The sequence below is a fragment of the Taurulus bubalis genome (assembly GCF_910589615.1).
Source record: "Taurulus bubalis genome assembly, chromosome: 5".
Taxonomy (NCBI): domain Eukaryota; kingdom Metazoa; phylum Chordata; class Actinopteri; order Perciformes; family Cottidae; genus Taurulus; species Taurulus bubalis.
Genome location: NC_136593.1, coordinates 4,622,855 through 4,645,388, shown reverse-complemented (window position 1 = coordinate 4,645,388; position 22,534 = coordinate 4,622,855). Strand labels below are relative to the sequence as shown.

General features: G+C 42.6%; 2 protein-coding genes across 3 annotated transcripts; both read right to left on the bottom strand.

Moving 5' to 3' along the window:
• Positions 1-1,140: 1,140 nt before the first annotated feature.
• Positions 1,141-8,782, bottom strand: LOC306737188 (monoacylglycerol lipase abhd6-A-like). The gene is made up of 9 exons (XM_079218892.1): positions 8,743-8,782; positions 7,136-7,251; positions 4,844-5,003; positions 4,637-4,750; positions 3,788-3,920; positions 3,537-3,694; positions 3,220-3,274; positions 2,363-2,463; positions 1,141-1,804 (listed from the first exon to the last, which is right to left on the bottom strand). Exons 2-9 carry the CDS (start codon positions 7,237-7,239, stop codon positions 1,625-1,627), a joined length of 1,005 nt encoding a protein of 334 aa, XP_079075018.1. The 5' UTR covers positions 7,240-7,251; positions 8,743-8,782; the 3' UTR covers positions 1,141-1,624.
• A 2,623-nt stretch (positions 8,783-11,405) lies between these two features.
• On the bottom strand, positions 11,406-15,341 carry LOC306736097 (carnitine O-palmitoyltransferase 2, mitochondrial-like). Of its 2 annotated transcripts, XM_079217690.1 has the most exons (7): positions 15,255-15,341; positions 15,045-15,143; positions 14,729-14,928; positions 14,424-14,504; positions 14,210-14,316; positions 12,301-13,578; positions 11,406-11,833 (listed from the first exon to the last, which is right to left on the bottom strand). In XM_079217690.1, the coding sequence occupies exons 3-7, from the start codon at positions 14,869-14,871 to the stop codon at positions 11,514-11,516; spliced, it is 1,929 nt and encodes a 642-aa protein (XP_079073816.1). In that variant the 5' UTR covers positions 14,872-14,928; positions 15,045-15,143; positions 15,255-15,341; the 3' UTR covers positions 11,406-11,513. The 2 variants fall into 2 exon arrangements, with proteins under 2 accessions (XP_079073816.1, XP_079073817.1); XM_079217691.1 differs by lacking the exon at positions 15,255-15,341 and having other exon boundaries at positions 14,729-15,083.
• Between the last annotated feature and the right edge of the window lie 7,193 nt (positions 15,342-22,534).

The following is a 22,534-nucleotide window of genomic DNA, read 5'->3' as shown; positions in this document are numbered from 1 at the left end:
TTTTAGCTTCATATAAAAAAAGCTCGATAAATACAAAACTTGCTGAAACGTTCAATTAGTTTTGACACAAACAAATGACAGACTGAGCAAACAACCAGGCTACAACGCTTTCTACCAACACGTCATCGGTTTAACATCTAAAATATTAACATACGTTATTTATATGAAGGCTCGACTCGTCTGACAGTCAAACACGTGTTTAATTCAAACTCAAACTAGCTAACAGGAGGTCAAACAGAGGCTAACTCAAGCTAAGCTAGCTCCTAGCTGCTACACTGACAGATAAAAACAGCGAACAATAAACACATTTTGAATTTGTTATTGATAAAGTATTAAAAAAAACATTGAGTTGTCCAGCATTTAACTCACCAACTAACAACAACATTGAGAAATAGCGGCGTGTTGTGAGCGCCGCGCACCCTTGAGCAGAATCAGCGCATGCGCGGTCAACGCAGCAGGATATGTCAAAGAGGTGTAGAAGAGTGAGATGAGTCCCTGACATTGAGCGTCCAGGAGTCACAAACGAAGGGAAGATGGGTTGAGGGGGTTTCAGGTCTTGCGCAATCAGCAGAACGACAGAAACAGGTAGAGAAAGATAGAAGTACATTGTTTTTGTAAGATAGTTTTCATTTTAAAACTAAAACGTGGCAGACAATTTCTAGAGAGATACAGATGAAAAGTTAGCAATGATATAAAATAAAAATACTTATAAAAATAATTATGAGATGTGGTTAAAATCTTGAATTTTGACTTTGCACAAGCTTGTTTTACTTTTGTCATAGCTGATTTTTTTCCTTTTTCCTCCCGTCAGCAAAACATTTCTGAACCGAGTTTCTGCACAAGTTAATAGACAATTAAATTAAAACTATATCATAGTAAACGGTTCATTAACCCAACTAAGCCAAAGAATTTGAAAACACGCAATACCATTTTTTAACCTAAAACAATCAAGCTACTTTTATAATGCTTATTAATACCCATCATAAGGTGGAGCAGTTCGTGAAGCAGAGTGGAGCATCATTTCATGAATTATCTACTCTTTGACATTCTTGATAAAGCTGTAAAGACGTGTCGCAGCCCAGCGGTCTCTTGGTGTACTGCATGCGAAAACAAAACAGAGCACATGTTTCCAATCAGTCAGTAAAATATTTATTTTATTTTGTAGAAGATTTATTTCCGTAGTCCAGAAACCATCTTTGACAAATGAGGTGATTCAGTAATGTCTGCACACGTACACACATCTTTCACCTACAGTGCATTTTTCTATGAGGTTGAATGTGCACAGCAGGAGAATTTACACACACAAACGATCGTCATTCACATGAAACAGGATATTTAAAAACAGTTTATCTGAAAGAGAAATGTGCAAAATCCCACCGTGGAATGTTTTTATTCAACATTAACTAATAAAACAGAGACTCAAGCCTCCTTTGCGGTGCCATGTGTCCAAAAACTTCAGGAATATTTGACCGTCTGTCCCACTTTTCTGCGTTAATTTAATTTTCACAGATGTAGAAACCCTTACAGCAAACTATAAAACAGTATCGTCACCAAATATAGATACCACTTCATCATAACCTCCGTTCTCCTCGCCTTCAGGGGGGGGGGGGTCTCACGGTTTCCTTCAGGAAAGTTTCTTAGTGTTCTCACAGCTGACTTCCTGTGCAGACAGGAAGTCCACGATGAGCGTGGCGGCTTTCCTGGGCCGCTCCAACACCACAGAGTGACCGCAGTTGTCCAATACTGCCACCTGGCAGTTTAGCAGCGCCGCCTCCAGCACCGCCGCCCCGGAGACGTCCACCACCTGCAGGAGCAGACGGGTTCGTTACAGGCGCGTCATATTCATTTTTTAATAGCTGTATGGATAAGCTCATGTCGCTCTGTCCATATCTACATTTTAAAACATTTTGTCGAGACATTCATGTTCCCCAGAGGATACATCCTGGTGACTTCATTGATCCTCTAACGTTTCCTCTTGCGCCACCATGAGGTTCACGTTGGTGGTTATGAGAGAAATATCTCAACAAATATTGGATGGATTACCATGAAATTTGGTGACGTTCATGTTTTTCTCGGGATTAACCGTAATAACTCTGGAGATTCTTTAATTTTCCATTTAGTGCCATAATCAGTGTCCAATACTTTGATTTGTGACCAAATACTTGCAAAAGGAATAACAATCCTCGGTTCTCATTAACAAGCGCTAGCATGCTAACACACAAAGTTAAGAGGGTGAACATGGTAAATGTTATATCTGCTAAAGATCTTCTTTTTTTTTTCAGGAACATCTATTCAGGGAGCGTCTCTTTCCTCGAACAAATGTAGTTTTGAAATGACCATCGATGTGATTATTAATTTATACCTGGTCCTCCTTGCCCCAGACGACCAGCATGGGGGTCGTGATCAGATGCAAGTTTTCTTGCAGCGAGTGACGAGACTTCTCGCCGACGATCTCCATGAACACTGAACACACACACAATAAATCAAATGAGCATTTCACAAGCATGTGCAGCAACAGTTATTAAAGCTGCTATATACGAGCTTTCGAGCATTTCGATTGACTCTCAACAGCTCTCAACATGGCGAGGCCTGAGCCGGCTGCTCGCGAGCTAACGGCGCTAACAGCGCTAGCAGTGCAAAACTATGGTGAGAGTAATGGAGTAACCACCATTACAGCTAACCAGTGAGGCACAGTCACGTGCACTAACATGCACTAAAAGCACGGCACACCCTGTTGCTATGTCAAAACACACACACACACACACACACACACACACACACACACACACACACACACACACACACACACACACACACACACACACACACACACACACAGCGACTTCATTCTGTGCTCAGGTAGACGTTCCTCTATATCTTTACAGAGATATTATTTATTTTTTATATTAAAGCTCTGTCTATTGTGTATTGCTACATACAAAAGGAATACTGCCCTAATATGTATAATATAGCTAGCACAAAAACACAACAGAAAACTGTTTCTTTTAAACTAATTACAATCGCTTCGTCTTCACATAAAGATGTTTAAAACTAGATGAAAGTATTGTTTTCAACTCAAAACGCAGCACAGTAGAAAAACTGGAATTAAATCAGTGAATGAAAAAACAATTGATTGTTGAATGAGAGACCCGGTTTGTCAATGAATCCATCAAGACAGCCGGTAACCATGGCGTCGGTGATGGATGTGAGCAGACTGACCTTCTTTGTAGAAATCGTTGTTGGGGATCCTGTTGTCAAGGAGACCACGCAGGACCTGGCAACACACACACACACACACACACACAGTGTACTAACAGTATTTGCACTGATATTTTGATTGTTGTTGTGTGACGTCTTAAAGGGACAGTTCACCCTGATATAAAAAAAATACAGATCTTTTTCCTCGTTTATCAATCTACAATGTTTTGGTGTGGTTTTGTAGATATGAAAACAGTCTAGATTGATAAATAGCACTACAGGGAAGAGGCTGAAAGTGTCTTAATCTGGATTGTAATCCCGGCAGCGCAGCTCTCTACCTGTCGCGGCAGGTTGAGCGGCGTGTAGCAGCAGAGCTTCAACATGTCCTCCAGCTCCTGCGGAGTGGAGGGGATCAGAGGGATGGACTCTGCCTCCTGAGTCTTCTCCAGCTCCCTCAGACGACGGATGAACTCGGTTTCTGTTGGATACACCAGACCTGGAGGAGGAGGAGATGTTATTCTGCGTCCTCAAACAGTCTCCGGTTGGACTCCTGGAGGGAAGAACTGAAACAGAAAAATCAGACGTTTACCCGCCGGACAGATCAAGGTGACGGCGGACAGCTGAGCTGGGTATCGGGCGGCGTACACTCCAGCGACGTTCCCGCCCATCGACGTCCCCGCCAGGTGGAAGGGCCGCTTGTCCAGACCGACGCTCTGCACAAACTGCACAGAGAGAGAGACAAAGAGGGAGCTGTTATTCGTCGACAGCTAAAGCGAGGGATGCGTCAGAGGAGCGCGGGTTTGGGTTCTGTGGGTTCTGCGGAGACATGGTGGAACCAAGAAACTGTTCCGGCACATAACTCCAACTAAGACTGGGTTGTGTTCCGATTGAACAAACAAGATAGGACATGTTCAAGATGTTAATCTTCAGTGTTGGAAGATGGAGGCCGAGGAGCAATGGAGTCAAAGTTGAAGCAGGTCTGTCGTAGCCGATCAGGAGTCTGCACCAAGCCCCCCGGGAAGAAAGCCGGGCTTTGAAACAGATCTTACACGGCGGCCAAACGATGAAATTATAATTAACGGGCCAGTCATATGATGCCATCGGACCTCTATGTTATTTACATTTGGAAAGAGACGCCTTTAATTCAGCGGATAATTGGTTTTGAAGTCAACACACGTCCCAGTACAACCGCATGATTACCTCTAATCATGTGAATGAGAAAGAGGCGGGGCCAAAAGCTGGGAGGCGGGGTTTAACGGAAACGTTAGCTAAGCTAAGCGCGCTGGCTATACATAATGTGGAAGATCTGTGGAAGTTCCCCGAAAAATTGCCATTGAACTTTTTGTTTTTGCTTCACTGAGCAACCTTCGTGGCTCTTGCTGAAGATCGGATAAAAAAACATAAAAAACTAAAAATATTGACACACACACACACACACCTGGTGGATTCGGGTGACCTGCCCCTGAATGCTGTAGTCCTCGGCGCCGGTGCGAGTCGTCCCCTCGTGCCCCGGCATGTCCACACACACCACATGCTGGCTCTTGGGGAGGTGCTGGAGGAGAGAATGAAAAAACACACCGAAGACTCACTGAAATAAACCGTGTTTCACAATAAAAAAGGGACAAGGATGTACGAGCGGCGCTACCTTGACGAGAGGCAGCCACATGTCCTTGGTGGCGGAGAAGCCGTGCAGCAGCAGCAGCGTCGGCGTGGCGCCCCCTGGTGTTCCGCGGCTGCAGTAGCAGAAGCGGTAGCTTCCGCTGTGAGAGTAGCGGACCGCCAAACCCAGCCTGAGACGCCAGAACCTGAGGAGGATTACAGCGAGACCACTCCTTACTAAGGGTCTTCTAACTATGTCGTGTTGAAATGTCTAAAGTCCTGCCAGCGTACAGCTGTTGCATAATCAATAGGTGCACCTGAAGATAACTATGCACACGGAGATCTTTGACTTTTTATATTCTGCTTCACGTAAGGCTCCACTACAGTTTGCTTTTAGTTAATTAGTCATTGAACACTTTTTATTTTTTCTTGTATGTTTGTGGGATTGAAATGAACAATACATTTTTAAATTTCACGAGTCTTAAAATGTAAAGGTTGTCCTAAGAATGGCGCTAGAGGAAAGGTCGGGAGGATGGTTCCAATCTAGAAAGAGTTCATCCTGTTGAGAGCAGGAATACACAAGAGACACACACTAAGTAAAAAAATCAAGTAATATAAATCAACAGTAATAAAAACAGTAAAGAAGAATACAGTAGCAATATTAAATTAAATATACAGCCGGAATAAAAAAAAAGTATATAAAAGTACTTAAATGTATTTATATTGCACCAGATGAATGTAATTAAAGTGGCCAAAGGGATTAAAGTGTTATGAGTGTTTGTGGTCTACTGTGAGCTCAGCTTATTATGCAGCCTGACAGCAGCGGGAAGGAAGGACTTTCTTGTCAATGTCACAAGAAAAATGTCACTTTTCTGCTCATTCCTTGTTTTGATGCCACTTTAAATACAGACATATTTCATCGGATTCTCATATTTCTTTCCTTCAAATTTTATCGTGCCAGTACATTATATATATATACATATACATATATATTTTATAGCGTCTTTACACTATTGTATGTTCTTTATTTTTATGCAAGAACAGTGGATGGCAAATGTAGACAAAAGGTTGATCTCAGCAAGAGCTCGACGTCCGTGTGAATCCATTACTAATTTTCTGTTCATCGTATTATATGTTATTCCTAATATTATATATATATATATATATATATATATATATATATATATATATATATATATATATATATATATATATATATATATATATATATCTCAGTTAACTGTGTTATATATTATTATATAATTGCTTCAGTCCACAGGAACACAAAGAGTTTTTAAAGCGGTCATATTGTTATTATTTAAATTAGACAAAACCACTCTTACATCACTGTGACTCAGCACAGGGTGTGTGTGTGTGTGTGTGTGTATGTGTGTGTGTGTGTGTGTGTGTGTGTGTGTGTGTATAAAGGCTACAATAACCTTGCTAGCAGCCAACATGTCATTTTCTTCTCTTTTTTTTTACAGCTAAGACAAAGTCCAGTCGGCCAGGTCACACTAGAGGCCCGGCTCCTTCACAATAAAAGTACATTTTAGAGACAGTGACATTACACACTGCTGATTAGAGACAACATTCTGTCACAAAATCATTATTATTTTAAGAATTAAAAATACACAATGCTGAGATAAATATGTTTACAACAGCAAGGTAATGTGTTTGTGGGTCTGAGGTACGTCTGTCACTCTGCTGCTGGTGAAGGAGGCGCATTGTCTCCAGTCTTTACCTCATCATTTCATCTTATGATACATTTCTGTGAAATGTCACAATTAGCATTACAATTCTTGACGTTTGACCTGCAAATTCTATCTATCAGTTCAACCTCGAGTCGATGTTTGTGCCAACTTTTAATTAATTCGCTTCTGGCCTCAGCTGCCTCCACCGCGGAGGCATAACAAAATAATAATTGGAAAAGTTCATTATATTTGTCTTTTGATGGTCTGTTTAATAGAACATTTTAAACATACATTACGAAGAGAGCGTTTTACATTTTTTGTTCATGCTTTGGGTGAATACCATTCATTTATATGGGAACTTATGGGTATTTTATAAAGTTTATGTAATAAAGAATCTAACATGTTGGCGAAGGGAAAATAACGTCAGCATGATTTCTCCATCTTTAGGGACGGATTACTACAGATTACTAACTGCAATGCACTCCGTTATTTTTTTAAAGAAACGAACGAGTGTCACAGCTCATGAAGTCGAAGCTGTCAGAACATTTTCATAGGACGTATTTCAAGAACACAAAAAATCACAATCTCTCTGGAATCCACAAGTTAACTAACCAATTACCAGGAATGTCTAACATGAGTGTGTTTACCAGTTGTAGGCTTTAAGGAGAACTCCAGGCCAGAACAGGAAGGAGGCGACGAAGGCGAAGACCGGAAGAAGCAGAATACCTCCCGATAGCAGTATCAGCTCCATCGTTGCACACGCCTTTCAAAATAAAAACACACAGACGTACGTCGTCATTTGCTCTGAGCTCAGCTTCTGACTCGCTGACCCTGCGTCCCATCAGCCTCTTCTGCTACTGACACGTCAGACCAGTAAGATGAGAGTCCAGTAAAACCAGTAAGCGATTCATCGCTTTTGAGTCGGGGCTCCCGCTGAACATTGATGTGTCAGATAAAAAAAACATGACAGGACCATTTAGACACTTGGTGAATATAATGTTCATCTCCGTGAAATAGCATTGTGGTTTGTTCTTAGCCTAGCTTAGCACACAGACTGGAAGCAGAGGGAAACTGCTAGCGCCCAACACACCCAGGGGCCCTGATAATCTCAAAATTAGTCAGACTTAAAAGGGTTTAACAGTCATTCGCTACTCGCTACAAACAGCTGCACGTCTGTATCACATGGAAACAAAACTACTTAGTTTGGTTGAGGAAGAAATTACGTTAAGTCAATGTAATTAGTCAACTGTTGACACACGCATTCACACAGAACTAAGCAGCGGTCTCCTGGGTGAAAGTCCTGTGTTTGTTTGACCTTCACGTCAACCGCGACCTCTGAAATACAGCGACTTTCTTCTTTCTTTATAAAACATCACTAGACCCCCGGGGGAGTGTGTAATGCTGTGTTAATTACACACAAAAGACAAAAAATGCCAGAAAACGCAAAGTGACTTAGATGTCCGATCTGATCCGGAGGAAGTCTGTCAAGTCTGAGAAAACATCCTGATGAGGAGGCTACTTTTTGATAAAAGGTTTTTGTGAAATGATGGCTTGCTTTAAATTAACTTTTTATTTTTTCTAAATGTTGGTATTATAAATAAACTCTTACTTACATGTTAAAAAAAAGAATACACATTTATGTAAGCACCTTGTGGTGGGAAGGTTTTGCCATAAATTGCTATATTAGATTTTTTTTTATAGAAGTCAAACCTGAACTTGGATTCTTTGATCCAACACAGACAAAGGAACTCAAACCACCGATGAATACACTGTGACAAGGTTGAAAGTTCCGGGAAGAAAGTGGACCTTGAGTTGCTCTTGTTTTGTAAAAAAAAAAAAAAAAGTTACATAAAAGGTTACATCAAAATCTATTGGTTTTGTAATCAACGCGAGTTGACAGTTGTGTAAAAAAAATGGAACTTCAAATTCACCAGATCACCGCTGGTTTCCTGTTAGTTTCATAAGTAAGATGTCATTTTATACTGAAGGAGCTCCGGTAGAAAGAAAGGCTTAACTAAGCTTTGTGAGTCAGCAGATATTAAAACAAATATTACATTATTCAGACGCACATGTGTCCTGGTAATGACTCTTCCAGTGTCCTATGAAAGCATCGCATCTGAAACGCGAACATGAACACTGCCGGTTCTATTATTAACATTCTGACTGAAGAACACAGTTTGGCGCCGCAGTGGAGACATGCTCATTTCCATTATAACATAGTTATATAATCCCCTGCCCAGAAGTAAGACTGTACCTGTCGGAGCTCCTCTTCGATGTGTCACCGCGAGCTTTCCTCCATTCAGTCGTCGTCGCCGTCCTCCTCCTCCTCCTCTTCCTCCTCCTCTTTCACCCAAATTACGCAACAGCCTTTCATCTGCACTTAAAGGGAAAGAGCAACGAGGAGCGCGATGCGTTCAGGTGCTGACAGAAATATCACGACGGCGTGTGTGAGGGTGCGTCCCAAGTCTCTTAGTGCAGGGATGGGGTGCGCGAGCTGCCTCTAGGGGGTGCGCGAGAGGAAACATGTAATGGTGGTCTAATGGTGTAATAATTAATATTAAACATAATTAAAAACAAATTAAGTAGGATTTTTTAATTATAAAAATTCCCTTTGTAAGATTTAAATTTAATATTAAAAACGTACATTTTAATAAATAGATGCACTTCCGGTCCGCCGCCAGACTGTCTTTTACTACACACTAGCTAGCCTAGCTTGTGCACCTCAAGTCATTTCATTCATTCAGCAACATCCATGAAAATATGTTAAACTGGCTGAAATCGGGGAAGCTGTCAGGTGGGACATCTGAAGCTATCAGTAATAAAAGAGGAGAGGGACAGAGAGAGAGGGAGGAACCGGAGGGAGAGAAACGGAGAGGTGCGTTGGGGAGAGACCGGGAGAAGAAATCAACGGGAGTCGGAGAAAGAGGAGACGAGAGTGAGCATCAGACTGGGAAAAAAAAGAGGAAATATGATGACAATTCTCTGGGTCTGGGCTTCACTTGGATTGGCAATGCAGATTGCCCGAACCCACAGTGCGTGTTGTGCAGTGAGGTTCTGGCTAACAGCTGTCTGAAGACTCTTATTTGCGCCGCCACCTGAACACCAAGCGTGCCAGTGCAAGTCAGAAGCCCCTTACATTTTTTAGATCAAAATTGGAAGAGTTACAAAACAGCCAAAAGCAATTGCAGTCTCATTCATGTGTTGGGTCGACACCAGGGATTCCCAAAGTGTGGTGCGCGCACCCCTGGAGCCTCCTTTTTTTATTATTTATATCCGTTTCTGAGCCTATGCATGTGCCACTCTTTGTTCTTTACGTGGCTTACTGTGTTTAAGTAAATAAATGTGAAATGCAATCTGCCTCTGAGCCTGTGTGTGTGCCCTCGCCATCCTTATTGCTCTTTAAAAGTGACGCCTTGTGTAACTGAAATGTATACAGCGGACTAAATCTTGTAACAAACGCCACGCGCGAGCAAACAGTTCTCGCATTGGTCCGATTTTATGCGGCTGTAAATAGGCTCTGTTGCGTTGTTTTTTTTAAGGTGTGGGGGATTTGGGGTGCGTGAACCCGGTCGGAATGTAGAAGGGGGTGCGTGGCCTAAAAAGTTTGGGAACCGCTGTCTTAGTGCATCCCAAGTCTCTCAGGGTGCATCCCAAGTCTCTCAGGGTGCATCCCAAGTCTCTCGCCCGTTTTAGCGCCTGTTTTACTGCTGCAGCCGCACCGATCCGCCTGTCGATCTCCTGCTCCTCCAAGACCCCGAGATACTTGAACTCCTTCGTTTGGGGCAGGCATTTTGTCCCCACCTGATGGTGATCAGTTGACAGCTCTGCTCCTCTCTTCACCCGAGTGTCCAAGACATACATTTTTTGTTTAATCAGATTCAATTAGGGCACCTTTTACAACTGGGTGAAGCAATGATGAAAGTTTAACATGTGATAAATGATGTTAGAGGCGTGATGGTGTTGCACGGAGGTGAGACTCTTTAGTTTGGGGCCATGGTGCTTTGAATAGTGTTGTTTGCACACATTAACCAATACGGACACCTTTAAGGCTTTCAAGTCAATATTTGAGACTCCACTGAATAACACTGGCCTGGAAGCCTGTCTCATTTTCCAGTTTGTCTATCCTCACTTCCTTTCCTCACCTCCTCTCCTCGTGTCTCAGTCCAGATGCTGACTTCAAAACAATGTTCTTATCGATGTGTAATTTTGCCTTTAGCAGCTGTTTGCACTTGTTAACCAATTGAAGCAGTTGATTTGAAGCACTTATTGTTAAATTAAAAGTAAATATGTAAGTTCGTTGTCATGAACACTGTTATCTCACCTGACAGACTATAAAAATACAAGATGCAGTTAGAGAGAACGTCCTCATGCAAAGGTCGAAAACGTCGCATCAATGTCCAACTTGATGGAGATGTCTCACCGGGCAGCTCTTCTTGATGGGGCGTGGTATTTAACAACATGAACCTTTATGGAATAATGGAGCAAATTGTATTATATTGATTTGTATTTCAAGATGCATTCAAACACAAAGAAAGCGGTAAATGACTGATAGTAATTTATATAGAAGTTTGTAGCGGCAATCTTCTCTCCGTCCGGTAATCCATATTACCACTACTGTTGCAGTCTATGGACAATGAACTTCACGTGTAATGAGTCTCCAGAGACGGTAACTATTACAGTGAAAAGCGATGTGCTGTTAAAAATCACATTTCGATAAGGCACAGAAGCTTAAAAAAGCCCTGCTGGATAAGTAACATGACACTGTATAATGTAACCCTAAAACAGAAAACTGAGCCAGCACTTATTCTCGGGCTACAGTGCGCTGCAGTCTGAAGAGCGTATTGCAAAGGCCAGAGGATTGAATCTGTTGAAGTGGAGAGCAAAAAATATTTTCCAGTATTTTAGCTGTATGTGTTCATGTTTATTTTTTGGTAGATTCATCATCGTCATTCATCTCACTTCCTGCATAGTTGCCCAGAGAAGTTAATCACTCGCCACTGTTTCATAAAACCAAACACTTATTTCTTAGCCGAGTGTCTTTCCTTCCAGGACAGTGAAAATATCCTCCAAGGACTTGTGGACACACTGCAGGAACTCATGGACGTTTCGAGTCGGGTAGCTGGACGCAGTGCAGCCGATCCAGTCGTCAAAGATGCTGTAGGTAAGACCAAACCCATCGTGCGTGTTCGGGGCAAAGCCAGCAAAGTCCATAGCTGGACTGGTGAGGGTGCTGGAGTCGAGGATGATGGCAGTGTGAGCTGGGTCTGTGAACAGGCCGTGCACAGCCTCGCCCTCTGAATGAGCCAGGTATTCCAGGGCAAGCAGGTGACTGTCAAACCCTTGTCCTAGTGAGAGAAATAAAAGTGAAGTATAGAAGACCAAAGTGTGTGTGGTTTGAGATCACTTTTCTTCACAAATGGATGCAACCTACTCATCATTTTAGCAGAAATTATTAAAAGTTACTAAGTCTAGATGTTATTTCCTGTTTTATAAAATTACCAATAGTGAAGGAATCTCTTACAGTGTCAGTGTGAAGACTGCAAGTAAAAAAAATAAAAAACATCATCCATGGCATTTTTGCAGACTCAAAAACTATGTCTGCAAGTCTTCTTTGTATATTTCAAATACCACAAATTGCAGTGGCGGGCCGTGCATTTCCTACCTGCGCATGCACATGTAGTGTATTTGTGAAAAACAATTAAATTATAAAATAGCTATAACTTTGCACTTCTGTTTAGGCCAGCAGTAAAGGCTTAGAAGGCCCCGACTGCCCACCACCAAATTATAATCCATGTAAATGCTTTACACGCACCCATAATGACTTCTTTGATGAGCTGCCGATGACGAGTCGAGCATTCACTCAGCATGGCCTGTAGTTGCTCCACACTGTGTCGTCCTGGCTGGAAAACAAAGGCGTGTGAACACCGTTGCGTCTGCAGGGTGACTGACCAGATGGAGTCAGTGCGGCCGTGCCTGAACGCTGCAGTGCTGCAGGTCTCGCATGCGACTGCCGTCTGTCCATACTGCCTCAGGAAACCCATTTGAAAAGCCAGCTGGGCCACAGCATCTGGACTCAACTTGCTCTTCTTCAACAGTGCCTTGCCACCTTTCTTGAACTCCATGGCATCAATGGTGAGTGTCGACACGAGCGAGTCAAAGTTCTCCTTGGCTTTTTTGATGCCGTTCTCCAGCTCGCTGTCCAGGTTGAACTGCAGTCTGCGCACAGCAGAGGCTGAATCCACAGCAGCAGCAGCAGCGGAGCCCGGGTGTACCAGCGGCCGCTCCGTTGTTTCTTCGAAGATCTCATTCTGAAAGACAAGCACAGCTAAGCCGTCTCCCCAGGAGTGCTCATGACTGATGCTTGCCTGTCCGTCTTTGGTCAGAATGATAGTTATAGACTTGTCAAACCACCGGTTGCATCCGTCGCCGTGCATCATGTTGTGGGAGAGGTGGATTCGGTCCCTCATGATGTCATCGTCCAGACTGAGACAGAAAAGAGCACCGTCAACAATCTGCAAATCCTCTGCGTTTCCAGCAGCTATCAGCTTGTCCCTCAGCCCGGCCCACACGTCCCTGTTCTCACTGGTCAGGACCCCGAGAGGAAAGGCGGCAGCTGGAGTCGGATCGGACAAAATGTACTTCAAGTGGGACTGGACCTCTGCAGGTGTCACCGAATTCCCATCCCTGTCTACAATGTCAAACACATACATGTTGCCTTTCCTCATCACGAGGAGATGTCGCGCTTTCTCATCGGTGAAGAGCTCATCCACCCTCCTCTTGGGGATCCGAGTTGAGTTGAAGAGGCGAAAGAACGGGGACATGTCCAGGGGGCGAGACAGGAAAGACGGGGCCCAGCGGGCGACCCTTTGGAAGTCGTCCGTGTCACTCTTTGTCAGGTTGAGGTGGGAAACCCCTGGCTCCTGTAATCCGGCTTGCAGGGTTTTCATGAAACGCACCGCTGAACACACCATATTGGTCGCCCGCACAAGCTGGTCATTGTACTCCGTCTTCGGGTCAGGATTGAAGACCATGAAGGGGTTGGTGAGCATTGTAGAGTAGCGAATAGAAAGAAACCAGTTCAACCATGGTTCTGAGAGAGAGAGAGATCTTTTAATGTGTTTTTACTGTGTCAGGTGTGGGGTAAGGAGAGGACCCAAATGCCATTGCAACAGTTGAAAGTAAATTTATTGTCCAAAACAGAACTCGGTCAGGCTTAAAACAGGCCGATGAACAAATCCAAAACAAGCAGCGAAAAACAGGGAACAAAACGGAGTAAAAACAGGGATGGGGAATGACCAGAAAACACACAGGCATCAAGACAGGAGACTTACGGGACATTTGACGGGGAAAACTGACGGGAACAAACCGACAAGGGAACAGGTGACAAACAGTGTTTAAATACAAGAGGAAGGTAACGAGGAACAGGTGGAAACAATGAGGGCAGCACAGGGGAAAGGAATGCACAATCAGGGAACAGGGCAGACAGGCAATCAATCACGGACAATCACAGGGGAGGAAGTGCAGGAACACAGAGGACACACAAGACAAGGACTTCACAATAAGACAGGACACCAAACAAACCAACATCATAACATACCATGTTTTTTTAAACTGTACAGCACTTTGTGACCTCTTGTCTGGGAAATGTGCTTTATAAATCAAACTGATTCATTAGTGATTGATTAAAGATGCTCAAATTAAGGGTCAAGCGTCAGACTCACCTGAGACATAGCTTGTGTGTGTATTGTTTTTGTCCTGAGCTACCAGTTCCTCTTGCAGCCGTTTCCCCACACCGCTCTGGAAAGCATGTGCAATTTTCTCTGTTCTTCTACGGACAGACAGTTTAAAGTGGTTCAGGTCAGATTAGAGTTGATAATATTAACGGTTAAGGGAAATAATTGCTTTATAAAAAGGTTGATTCTTTTCAAAACTTACCTGAACTGGTCACCGTCCAACAGAGGCCTCTGGGCAGCTAAATACCTCCTGACAGTATCCTCCAGCTTTGGTATGGGTAGCCTAAACAATCATAGTAGCAAGACAGATATTTACATTTGACTAAAGTTTACTTATAGTTATTGCCTCAACTTAAGGATAATTAACTTATTGCTGCGTGTCACAATCACATCAGAGTTTCTATTGGACCAAAACAAACTAGAGTGTAGTTATGGACATGAGATGCTTGTTTTATTGGCCCATTAATAGATATGCACTTTTAGTGTAATGTGAAACAAAATCCTTACCTGGGTAAACTCTTCTGGTGATGCATCAATGGCGACCCCTTTTTGCTGCTGTAGTTTTGCTTGGTGATGCCCAGAGCAGTTCTTAAATTAATTCTGGATTTCCTCTGAGACGCAACACATCGCACTGGAAGCAGACTGGCCATGGTGCTGGGTTATTATCCACGTAAAAACCAATGCTAAGGTGTCCCCTCAGTTCCTTTCTGTTCGAAAAATGATTATTTAGACAGGACTGTGACCTTACAAATCACAGGATGTTTGACTTTTATGGTCAGAAGTTGACAAGGTCCTTCTAAGAGAGGAGAACTCATTTGCTTACCTGGAGCCTCCGCACAAAGACAAATAACTTGGAACGAACCAGCCGTAACAGCGACAGGTACAAGTGAAGGTGATGTTTTCTGGGTCTCATCAGGCAACACTTTTTTAAAGGAATTAAAGACACTCGTTTATCCTCTTCATATCTTTATTGAGTGCACACAAGAAAGATATGTTGAGGCAATATAAGTGCTAACAGTTGTCTGTCAGTTACCTACAGCCACCGATCCTTCAGAAAGACTGGAGCTGCTGCTGCAGCACACCTGGCTAAATAAACTGTCCTGGGGAATTGGACTGTTCCACGCTTACACAGCCAGAGGGGTGTCCTGGACAGCCAGTACATCTACACCACTAAGGAGAGGTCTCCCCTTCAATTAACCATGGACTCACCGACAGTGTTGGGGACAACGAGTTATAAAGTAACGGATTACAGTACCGTAATTACTTTTATAGGTAACGAAGTAAAGTAACGCAGTACACTCTAAATATTGGTAACTACACTACTTTACGAGACCTCAGTAACGCGCGTTCCTACGTTACTCAAGACATTTGTACTAGTCCGAAAAGTTCTCTTTTAGTGGCGCGCGAGTCACACGACACTTCCTGCATGAACAGCCTATCACAGAACTCCATCTGAGTGATTTGAGTGACGTAGCTGCTGGTGCGTTGAAGGAGGGAAGCGGGAAATGGAGGAGACGGAGACGGAGTGCCCGGATCCAACTGGGAGGTTCTCTCCAGGTTCCCTAGGATTAAGGATATTGCAAAGCAATACAACACTCAATACCATCAAGTGCACCTGTCTGTAATGACGTGGAGCTTCTAATGAGGACAAGACACGTCTGGTATGAACGGAATCACTTTACTGGTGAACTGCAGTATTACAACTGTTAAATCATCGAGAACGCGCTCTTGCACCAGACATGTATATATTTTCCACACGTAACATCAACATTAGTTAGAGTCAACAAGCACGTATCATTGTGCTTTCTGCCTTCAAAGTAAAAGCACTTCCTGTTTACATGCTCTTCACAATTAAAGTAAATCATGTAGTTACAACACTGTGGAAAGGCTTTTCAGCCTGGGCAATATTGTTCTGTTTATTTAGGCAAAGATGAAGTGAATTTTCTGTTTATTTAATTGCATTTTCTGTTTCTATTTTTTGGGTTAAGTGCATTTCTGTTTCTATTTCATGGGAAATTTTTTTTTTCTATTTTTCTATCTTGTAATTTTTCTATTTTTCTTTAACCACTACAATGATTCCTATAACAAGCTGGTTTTGTTCTTAAGAGTCGGCCCCCATTTGGTTTAGTGGGGTCTCATGTTTCCAAAAGCCTGTTTTCAATGTGTTATGCTGTTTGACCTGAATGTCCCCACCATACACAGCCTCTTGTATCCTGTTGGTTGTGGATTTTAAAGTGAGGCATATTTCTTTGGTCAGACAGTGTGAACAGGGTTAATGTTTGTTCAAGTTAATGGCTGAGTTTTATGTGCCTTTTTGTTTTACATGTTTACAATACACTATGTGGAAAGGCTAAGACATGCTCTTTATTGAAAATAAAGTGATGAAAGGGCCATGATGTTTGTCCATGTATCTTTACGGTTAATTTGGACATTGCTTAAAAAAAAGAAGTAAAGTAACTAGTAGTGAAGTTACTTTTCAAATGCAGTAACTAGTAAAGTAATCTAGTTACAATTTTCAGAAGTAACTTGTAACTAGTTACTTTTTCTGAGTAACTACCCCAACACTGCTCACCGACAGCTATATATCCTGCAGTGGAAGATGGATCGGGGGTGTCTCTCGTTTCATGGAGCCCTCATTATCTTGTTTGTCCTAAGTTCAATGCGTTTTGTAGACCTTAACGAAATTATGTTAAACTTATTCTTATATGTCATTTCCCCATCCTAATACTTGTGAATATTATTGGGTGAATAAAATCCTTATTTTTTTCTACCTTTACATGCCCGCCCAGTTTTAATGCGTTCTCTGGTCCTTCACACAGCCGGAAATATATATATATATATATATATATATATATATATATATATATATATATATATCACTTCTATCTGTATATTGAAAAGGAATCCTCCTCGCCAGGATATTCCTCGAGTGTTCAAGAATTGACAGAACAGGTTATATTACAGTTAAGGTTATTTATTTAGCAATTACACACATACATGAAATGCATACCTACAAGGCCTTGGACTCAGCTCCCCTGATGGTCTGCTCTGCATACAGTCTGCACACAGCCAGCACACCCCCAGAATGAGAGTGGGCCCCGTTCTCTAAGAACAATGGATATTTATCCCATTTCTGTGAGACTCCCCCTTATCTGACTTCCATATTTGTCTCAGTCTTAGTAGCGAAAAAGGGAGCTGAGTCCGTCTGTAATTCAGACATCTAGCTGACATCAGCAGCAAAGACAGTCTGTCTGTATCTAATCTGTTCAGCCAAGGTCAAGAGCGACTGCGAACTTGACCAGTTGTGGCTTCTCAGCTTCGTGTAGCTTTCGAGACACATTCTTTAGTATAAGTGGGACATGAAACTTTAGTCAAAGTAAGGCAGTACAACATATAAATCATTAAATTCTCTTCAATATATATATACATACATATATATATATATATATATATATATATATATATATATACACATCAAATATTCATACTGCTTCACAATAACATATATGAAGGTCACAATGCATACGTGTGTTTGTTAAATTGCAATGTATGACATATGCCACGTTGGACGTTAAATATGTAAATTGTCATGAACACTGTTATCTCACCTGACAGAGATTATAAAATACAGCGCTATAACAAAATATTAGGAAGGTGATCAACTGTGCTACAAGTCATATTTAAATAAACCGAGACCTGTGGATTTAATATCTTTTATGAAAAATAAGCTGCATTCCTCTTAAAAATGTCTTCACATCTGAGGGGCAATTATGGTCACAGTTAAAATGGCAAAGTGGTTTTGTGGTTTGTATTTTGTGTGACAGTAAAGTAAAGGCCGACAAACTGCGACATTCTTGCATTAATAATGATATCATTCTTTGAGTTCAAGCAGTAACCAATAGTGCGTTCAATACTAACATAGCAAAAGTCAAATTCAAACATACAGTGTGACGTTTAAAAAGCACCTTCACAAGTTCAAACCATCCATCCATCCATTATCAGCCTCTTATCCACCACCGGGTTCTCGGGTTGCCGCCACAACATGCACCCATGACCTTCCGACCACAGCTCCTAGCGGCCGCGTCGGCAATAGAAAACTCCAACACAGCGACGCTCACCGGGGGCTCGTGAGTATCCCCACTCCCACCCGGCGCCTCTCACCCTGGGCAACTCAAGAAAAGGACAAAGTCGAACCCTTCTCCAGGAGCTTGGTTCCAGAGCCCATGCTGTGCGTGGAGGTGAGCCCAACTATAGCTGGTACCGCTCCACCTCCTGCACCAGCTTTGGCGCTTTCCCCGCTAGCGAGGTGACGTTCCACGTCCCTAGAGCTTGTCTATGCTGCCGGCGATCGGCTTGCCCAGGCCTCCTGTCTGGCCCGCCGCCCGGTCTCCATAGCACCCGACCCCAATGCTTCTCCCTGCGAGTGGTGAGTCCACAGGGTGGCTGCTCCATGCTCTTTCTTTGGGCTGAGCCCAACCTGGCCCCATGGGCTAAAGCCCGGCCACCAGACGCTCGCCGGGGTCATCGGGGTGTTTGAACCGCTCTTAGTCTGGGCTTTCCCCCAAGACCAGTTTGCCTTGGTAGACCCTACCAGGGGCTGTTGCCCCGGACAATATAGCTCCAAGGATCACTGAGCCACTCAAACTCCTCCACCACGTTAAGGTGGCGATTCGCAGAGGAGACACACAAACATGTGGCATCCAATTCAACCGCTTTAATTGGTACTTGATGTTAACAAGTGCAAACAGCTGCTAAAGGCAAAATTACATATCGATAAAAACATTGTTTTGAAGTCAGCATCTGGACTGAGACACGAGGAGAGGAGGTGAGGAAAGGAAGTGAGGATTGACAAACTGGAAAATGAGAAAGGCCTCCGGGCCAGTGTTGTTCAGTGGAGTCTCAAATATTGACTTGAAAGCCTTAAAGGTGTCCGTATTGGTTAATGTGTGCAAACAACACTATTCAAAGCACCATGGTCCCAAACTAAAGAGTCTCACCTCCGTGCAACACCATCACGCCTCTAACATCATTTATCACATGTTAAACTTTCATCATTGCTTCACCCAGTTGTAAAAGGTGCCCTAATTGAATCTGATTAAGCAAAAAATGCACATTACGCCACCTTGTGAATTAAATTATTAGTAAATCGTGACAGTGATCACACATCATATTTCCCCGACGTCGTTCCGAGGCAAAAGGTGTCTCTTTTGTTAAACACCTGTGTCCTCAACTCCTCTCTCCTCGTCCTTCTCCACTCGCATCTCCCGTGGGCGTGACTGAGAAGGAGGCTAGGAAAGGAACGGAGGGGACACCTTAGCATTATAAACACAACCTCGAGTGACAGCTGTGTCGTGGATAATAACCCAGCACCATGGCCCGTCTGCTTTCAGTGCGATGTGTTGCCTCTCTGAGGAAATCCGGAATTAATTTAAGAACCAGTGCTCTGGGCATCACCAAGCAAAACTACAGCAGCAAAAAGGGGTCTTCAACAGAGTATTGGAGCCAAAGTGATACACCATTGATGCATCACCAGAAGAGTTTACCCAGGTAGTAGGGATTTTGTTTCACATTACACTAAAAGTGCATATCTATAACCCTATCGTGTCCATAACTAGCACTCACGTTAGTTTAGAACAGGGGTCCCCAACCTTTCCTATCCAAAGAGCCATTTTCCCCTTTTTTTTCCATTTTTTTTTTGTCTGGAGCCACAAAAGCTATTTGATATCACAGCTGTCGATATGTATCAGTGTCGGGCCGTGCGTTTTCGACCAATCAGTGCCGTATAGTCCACATCAGGGCCGGGTCAGACCGACCCACTACACGGTGCGTTCATACAGACTGTCATGTGTGGACAGCAGACACTCACTCAGCTATTCTAACCACTTTGACGAGAAGAAAAGGCGCTTTATTAACAGTTACTTTGATTTGTTTAAACCAGAGGTCTCTTCTCACAAGGGTTACGGTATTGTAGCAATTTAAATGAAGTTAAACAACCATGTGGTTGCGGAGATAATTAAGGTTTGCTTTTTTGAAAATGAGGCGCTGGGGGCTTGGTGCGCAAACAGCGGACACTCCGTGGAGCAAGCCTCCAACCTCACCGTTGCTTTGCCATTAATGGACAATGCATGTTGTCCAAATCAACAACCAGTCACATTTAGTTATAACAAAACAATCCAACAAAACCGCAGCACTATATCCTACAAAAACAATCCAACAAAACCGCGGCACTAAGACACTGCACACGCACACACTCTGGCGCAGCTGCGCACCTTGGTCCCGGCTCGACCAGCAGCAACAACAGCGCTGTGGCTTGTTTATGATTAAATACGACTGCAGGTGTTAAAAATAGTAACACAACTAGCAGTTAACTCACCAGATGCACATAACCCTCCGTAACCCTTGTGCGAAAGTAAGTCTATTTCATCAAGCTTCGATCTAGCTTCTAGCTTCTTCTTCTTCTTCTTTTTTAATGCGGATGGCGTCCAACAAAAGGAGCATTACCGCCACCTACTGCCACTAGGCACAGGCATCTCCATGTAGTTTAAGCAGCTAATCTACCAGAGAAATGGAGATGAAATTTGATTGGGCGCTCTAAACAGATCCTCAGCGGTCGCGCAGCAGGCTGGAAGCTGCAGGCTGAAGGCAGAGCAACAGAGGAAGCTGTGCAATGAAATAAGCAAATAAGGAAACATCATTATAATACATGTAGTATATTTGTGGAATAACAATTACATTTTAAAATAGCTATAACTTTTAATTATAAAAGAAAAAGATTTCAATTATAAAATAGCTATAACTTTGTTATTCTGTTTAGGCCAGCAGAGAAGGCTTAGCAGGCCCTGACGGGCCGCCACTGGTTTAAAGGTATGCCAGTGGTATTATCATTCATTAACATGCATTTACATTTAATTAAAATGTAATTTCTCAAGGAGAATCCTATTGAGATCTTTACATTTCTTGGACAAAAAACAGAGAAAACAGACTTAAAAGCCAAACAGCATAAAAGTTAGCGACATTTCACATAAAATAAATCACTGTTGGACTATTAAAGAATTATCTTATTTTATCTTAACATGATGATTGTTTAGGCTACCCATACCAAAGCTGGAGGATACTGTCAGGAGGTATTTAGCTGCCCAGAGGCCTCTGTTGGACGATGACCAGTTCAGGTAAGTTTTGAAAACAAAGAATCAACCTTTATATAGCAATTATTTCTCTTAACGGTCAATACTATCAACTCTAATCTGACCTGAACCACTTTAAACTGTGTGTCCGTAGAAGAACAGAGAAAATTGCACATGATTTCCAGAGTGGTATCCTTTTGGGTCTTTTTTCATGCTTGAGGAGGCGGATGTCAGACAGTCAGCTGGGTGACGCAACTAAGTGGCGCTGGTAGAGAAAAACACAGGAATACTTAACATTCCATGCCTCTCACACACACACACACACACACACACACACACACACACACACACACACACACACACACACACACACACACACACTCCTTGTTACTACAACTTTAAAATCTCAAACCGTGTTAATGTTTATGTTTAATCATGCATTCAACTTATGCCTGCAATAAAAAGTTTAAGATACTTTAAATATATAATTGCAACAGAATATTTTGACAAAACACTGTTGGCAGAGTAGAAATAAAGAAAGTTTAGCTGAGGCTGTCCACAAGACATATTGGCATAACCCTCTCACTGTTGAAGCAAAGTTCACGAGGATGTGATGAACTTTCAAAATGAGTTGGTGAAAATATACATTTGCAGATGAAACGCTCTCCAAAAAGACGACAGACAACAGGGAGTTCAATCAGAAGTGCCTTTAATTCTATCAGCAGAAACATATCTCTCTTAACACCATCGCTTCTGATTTAAAACGGTAGAATCTGATTCCTATCGTTCAGTATTCCCCGTGGAATTCAGTGATCAGTTTTGTAGTTCTATTCCACAACGTCATGTCAAAAAGCACGAAACAAGCGACGGTCACCCTTCAAAGCACCAAATACCCTCCGTGTCCACGACTGTTTACTGACAACAGCACACAGTTTAGCATTTAACTGAACTGTGAATGGTGACAGTTTTGAAAACAGCATCAAACTTTTTCATTTCAAACACAAGCTCTAACAGTTTTACATACTGACCGCTGGAGAAGGCCCTAAACATCTGCAAGCTTCTGGTCTCTTCATAAACACGTAACATCCTTCAGAGAGCAGATCATTTTACCCAGACAAAGATAAATATCTCATCTCGTCGTGTTCGTATCAAACGTGTGTTATTTCATAATCGCTCTAGACGTTTGCCC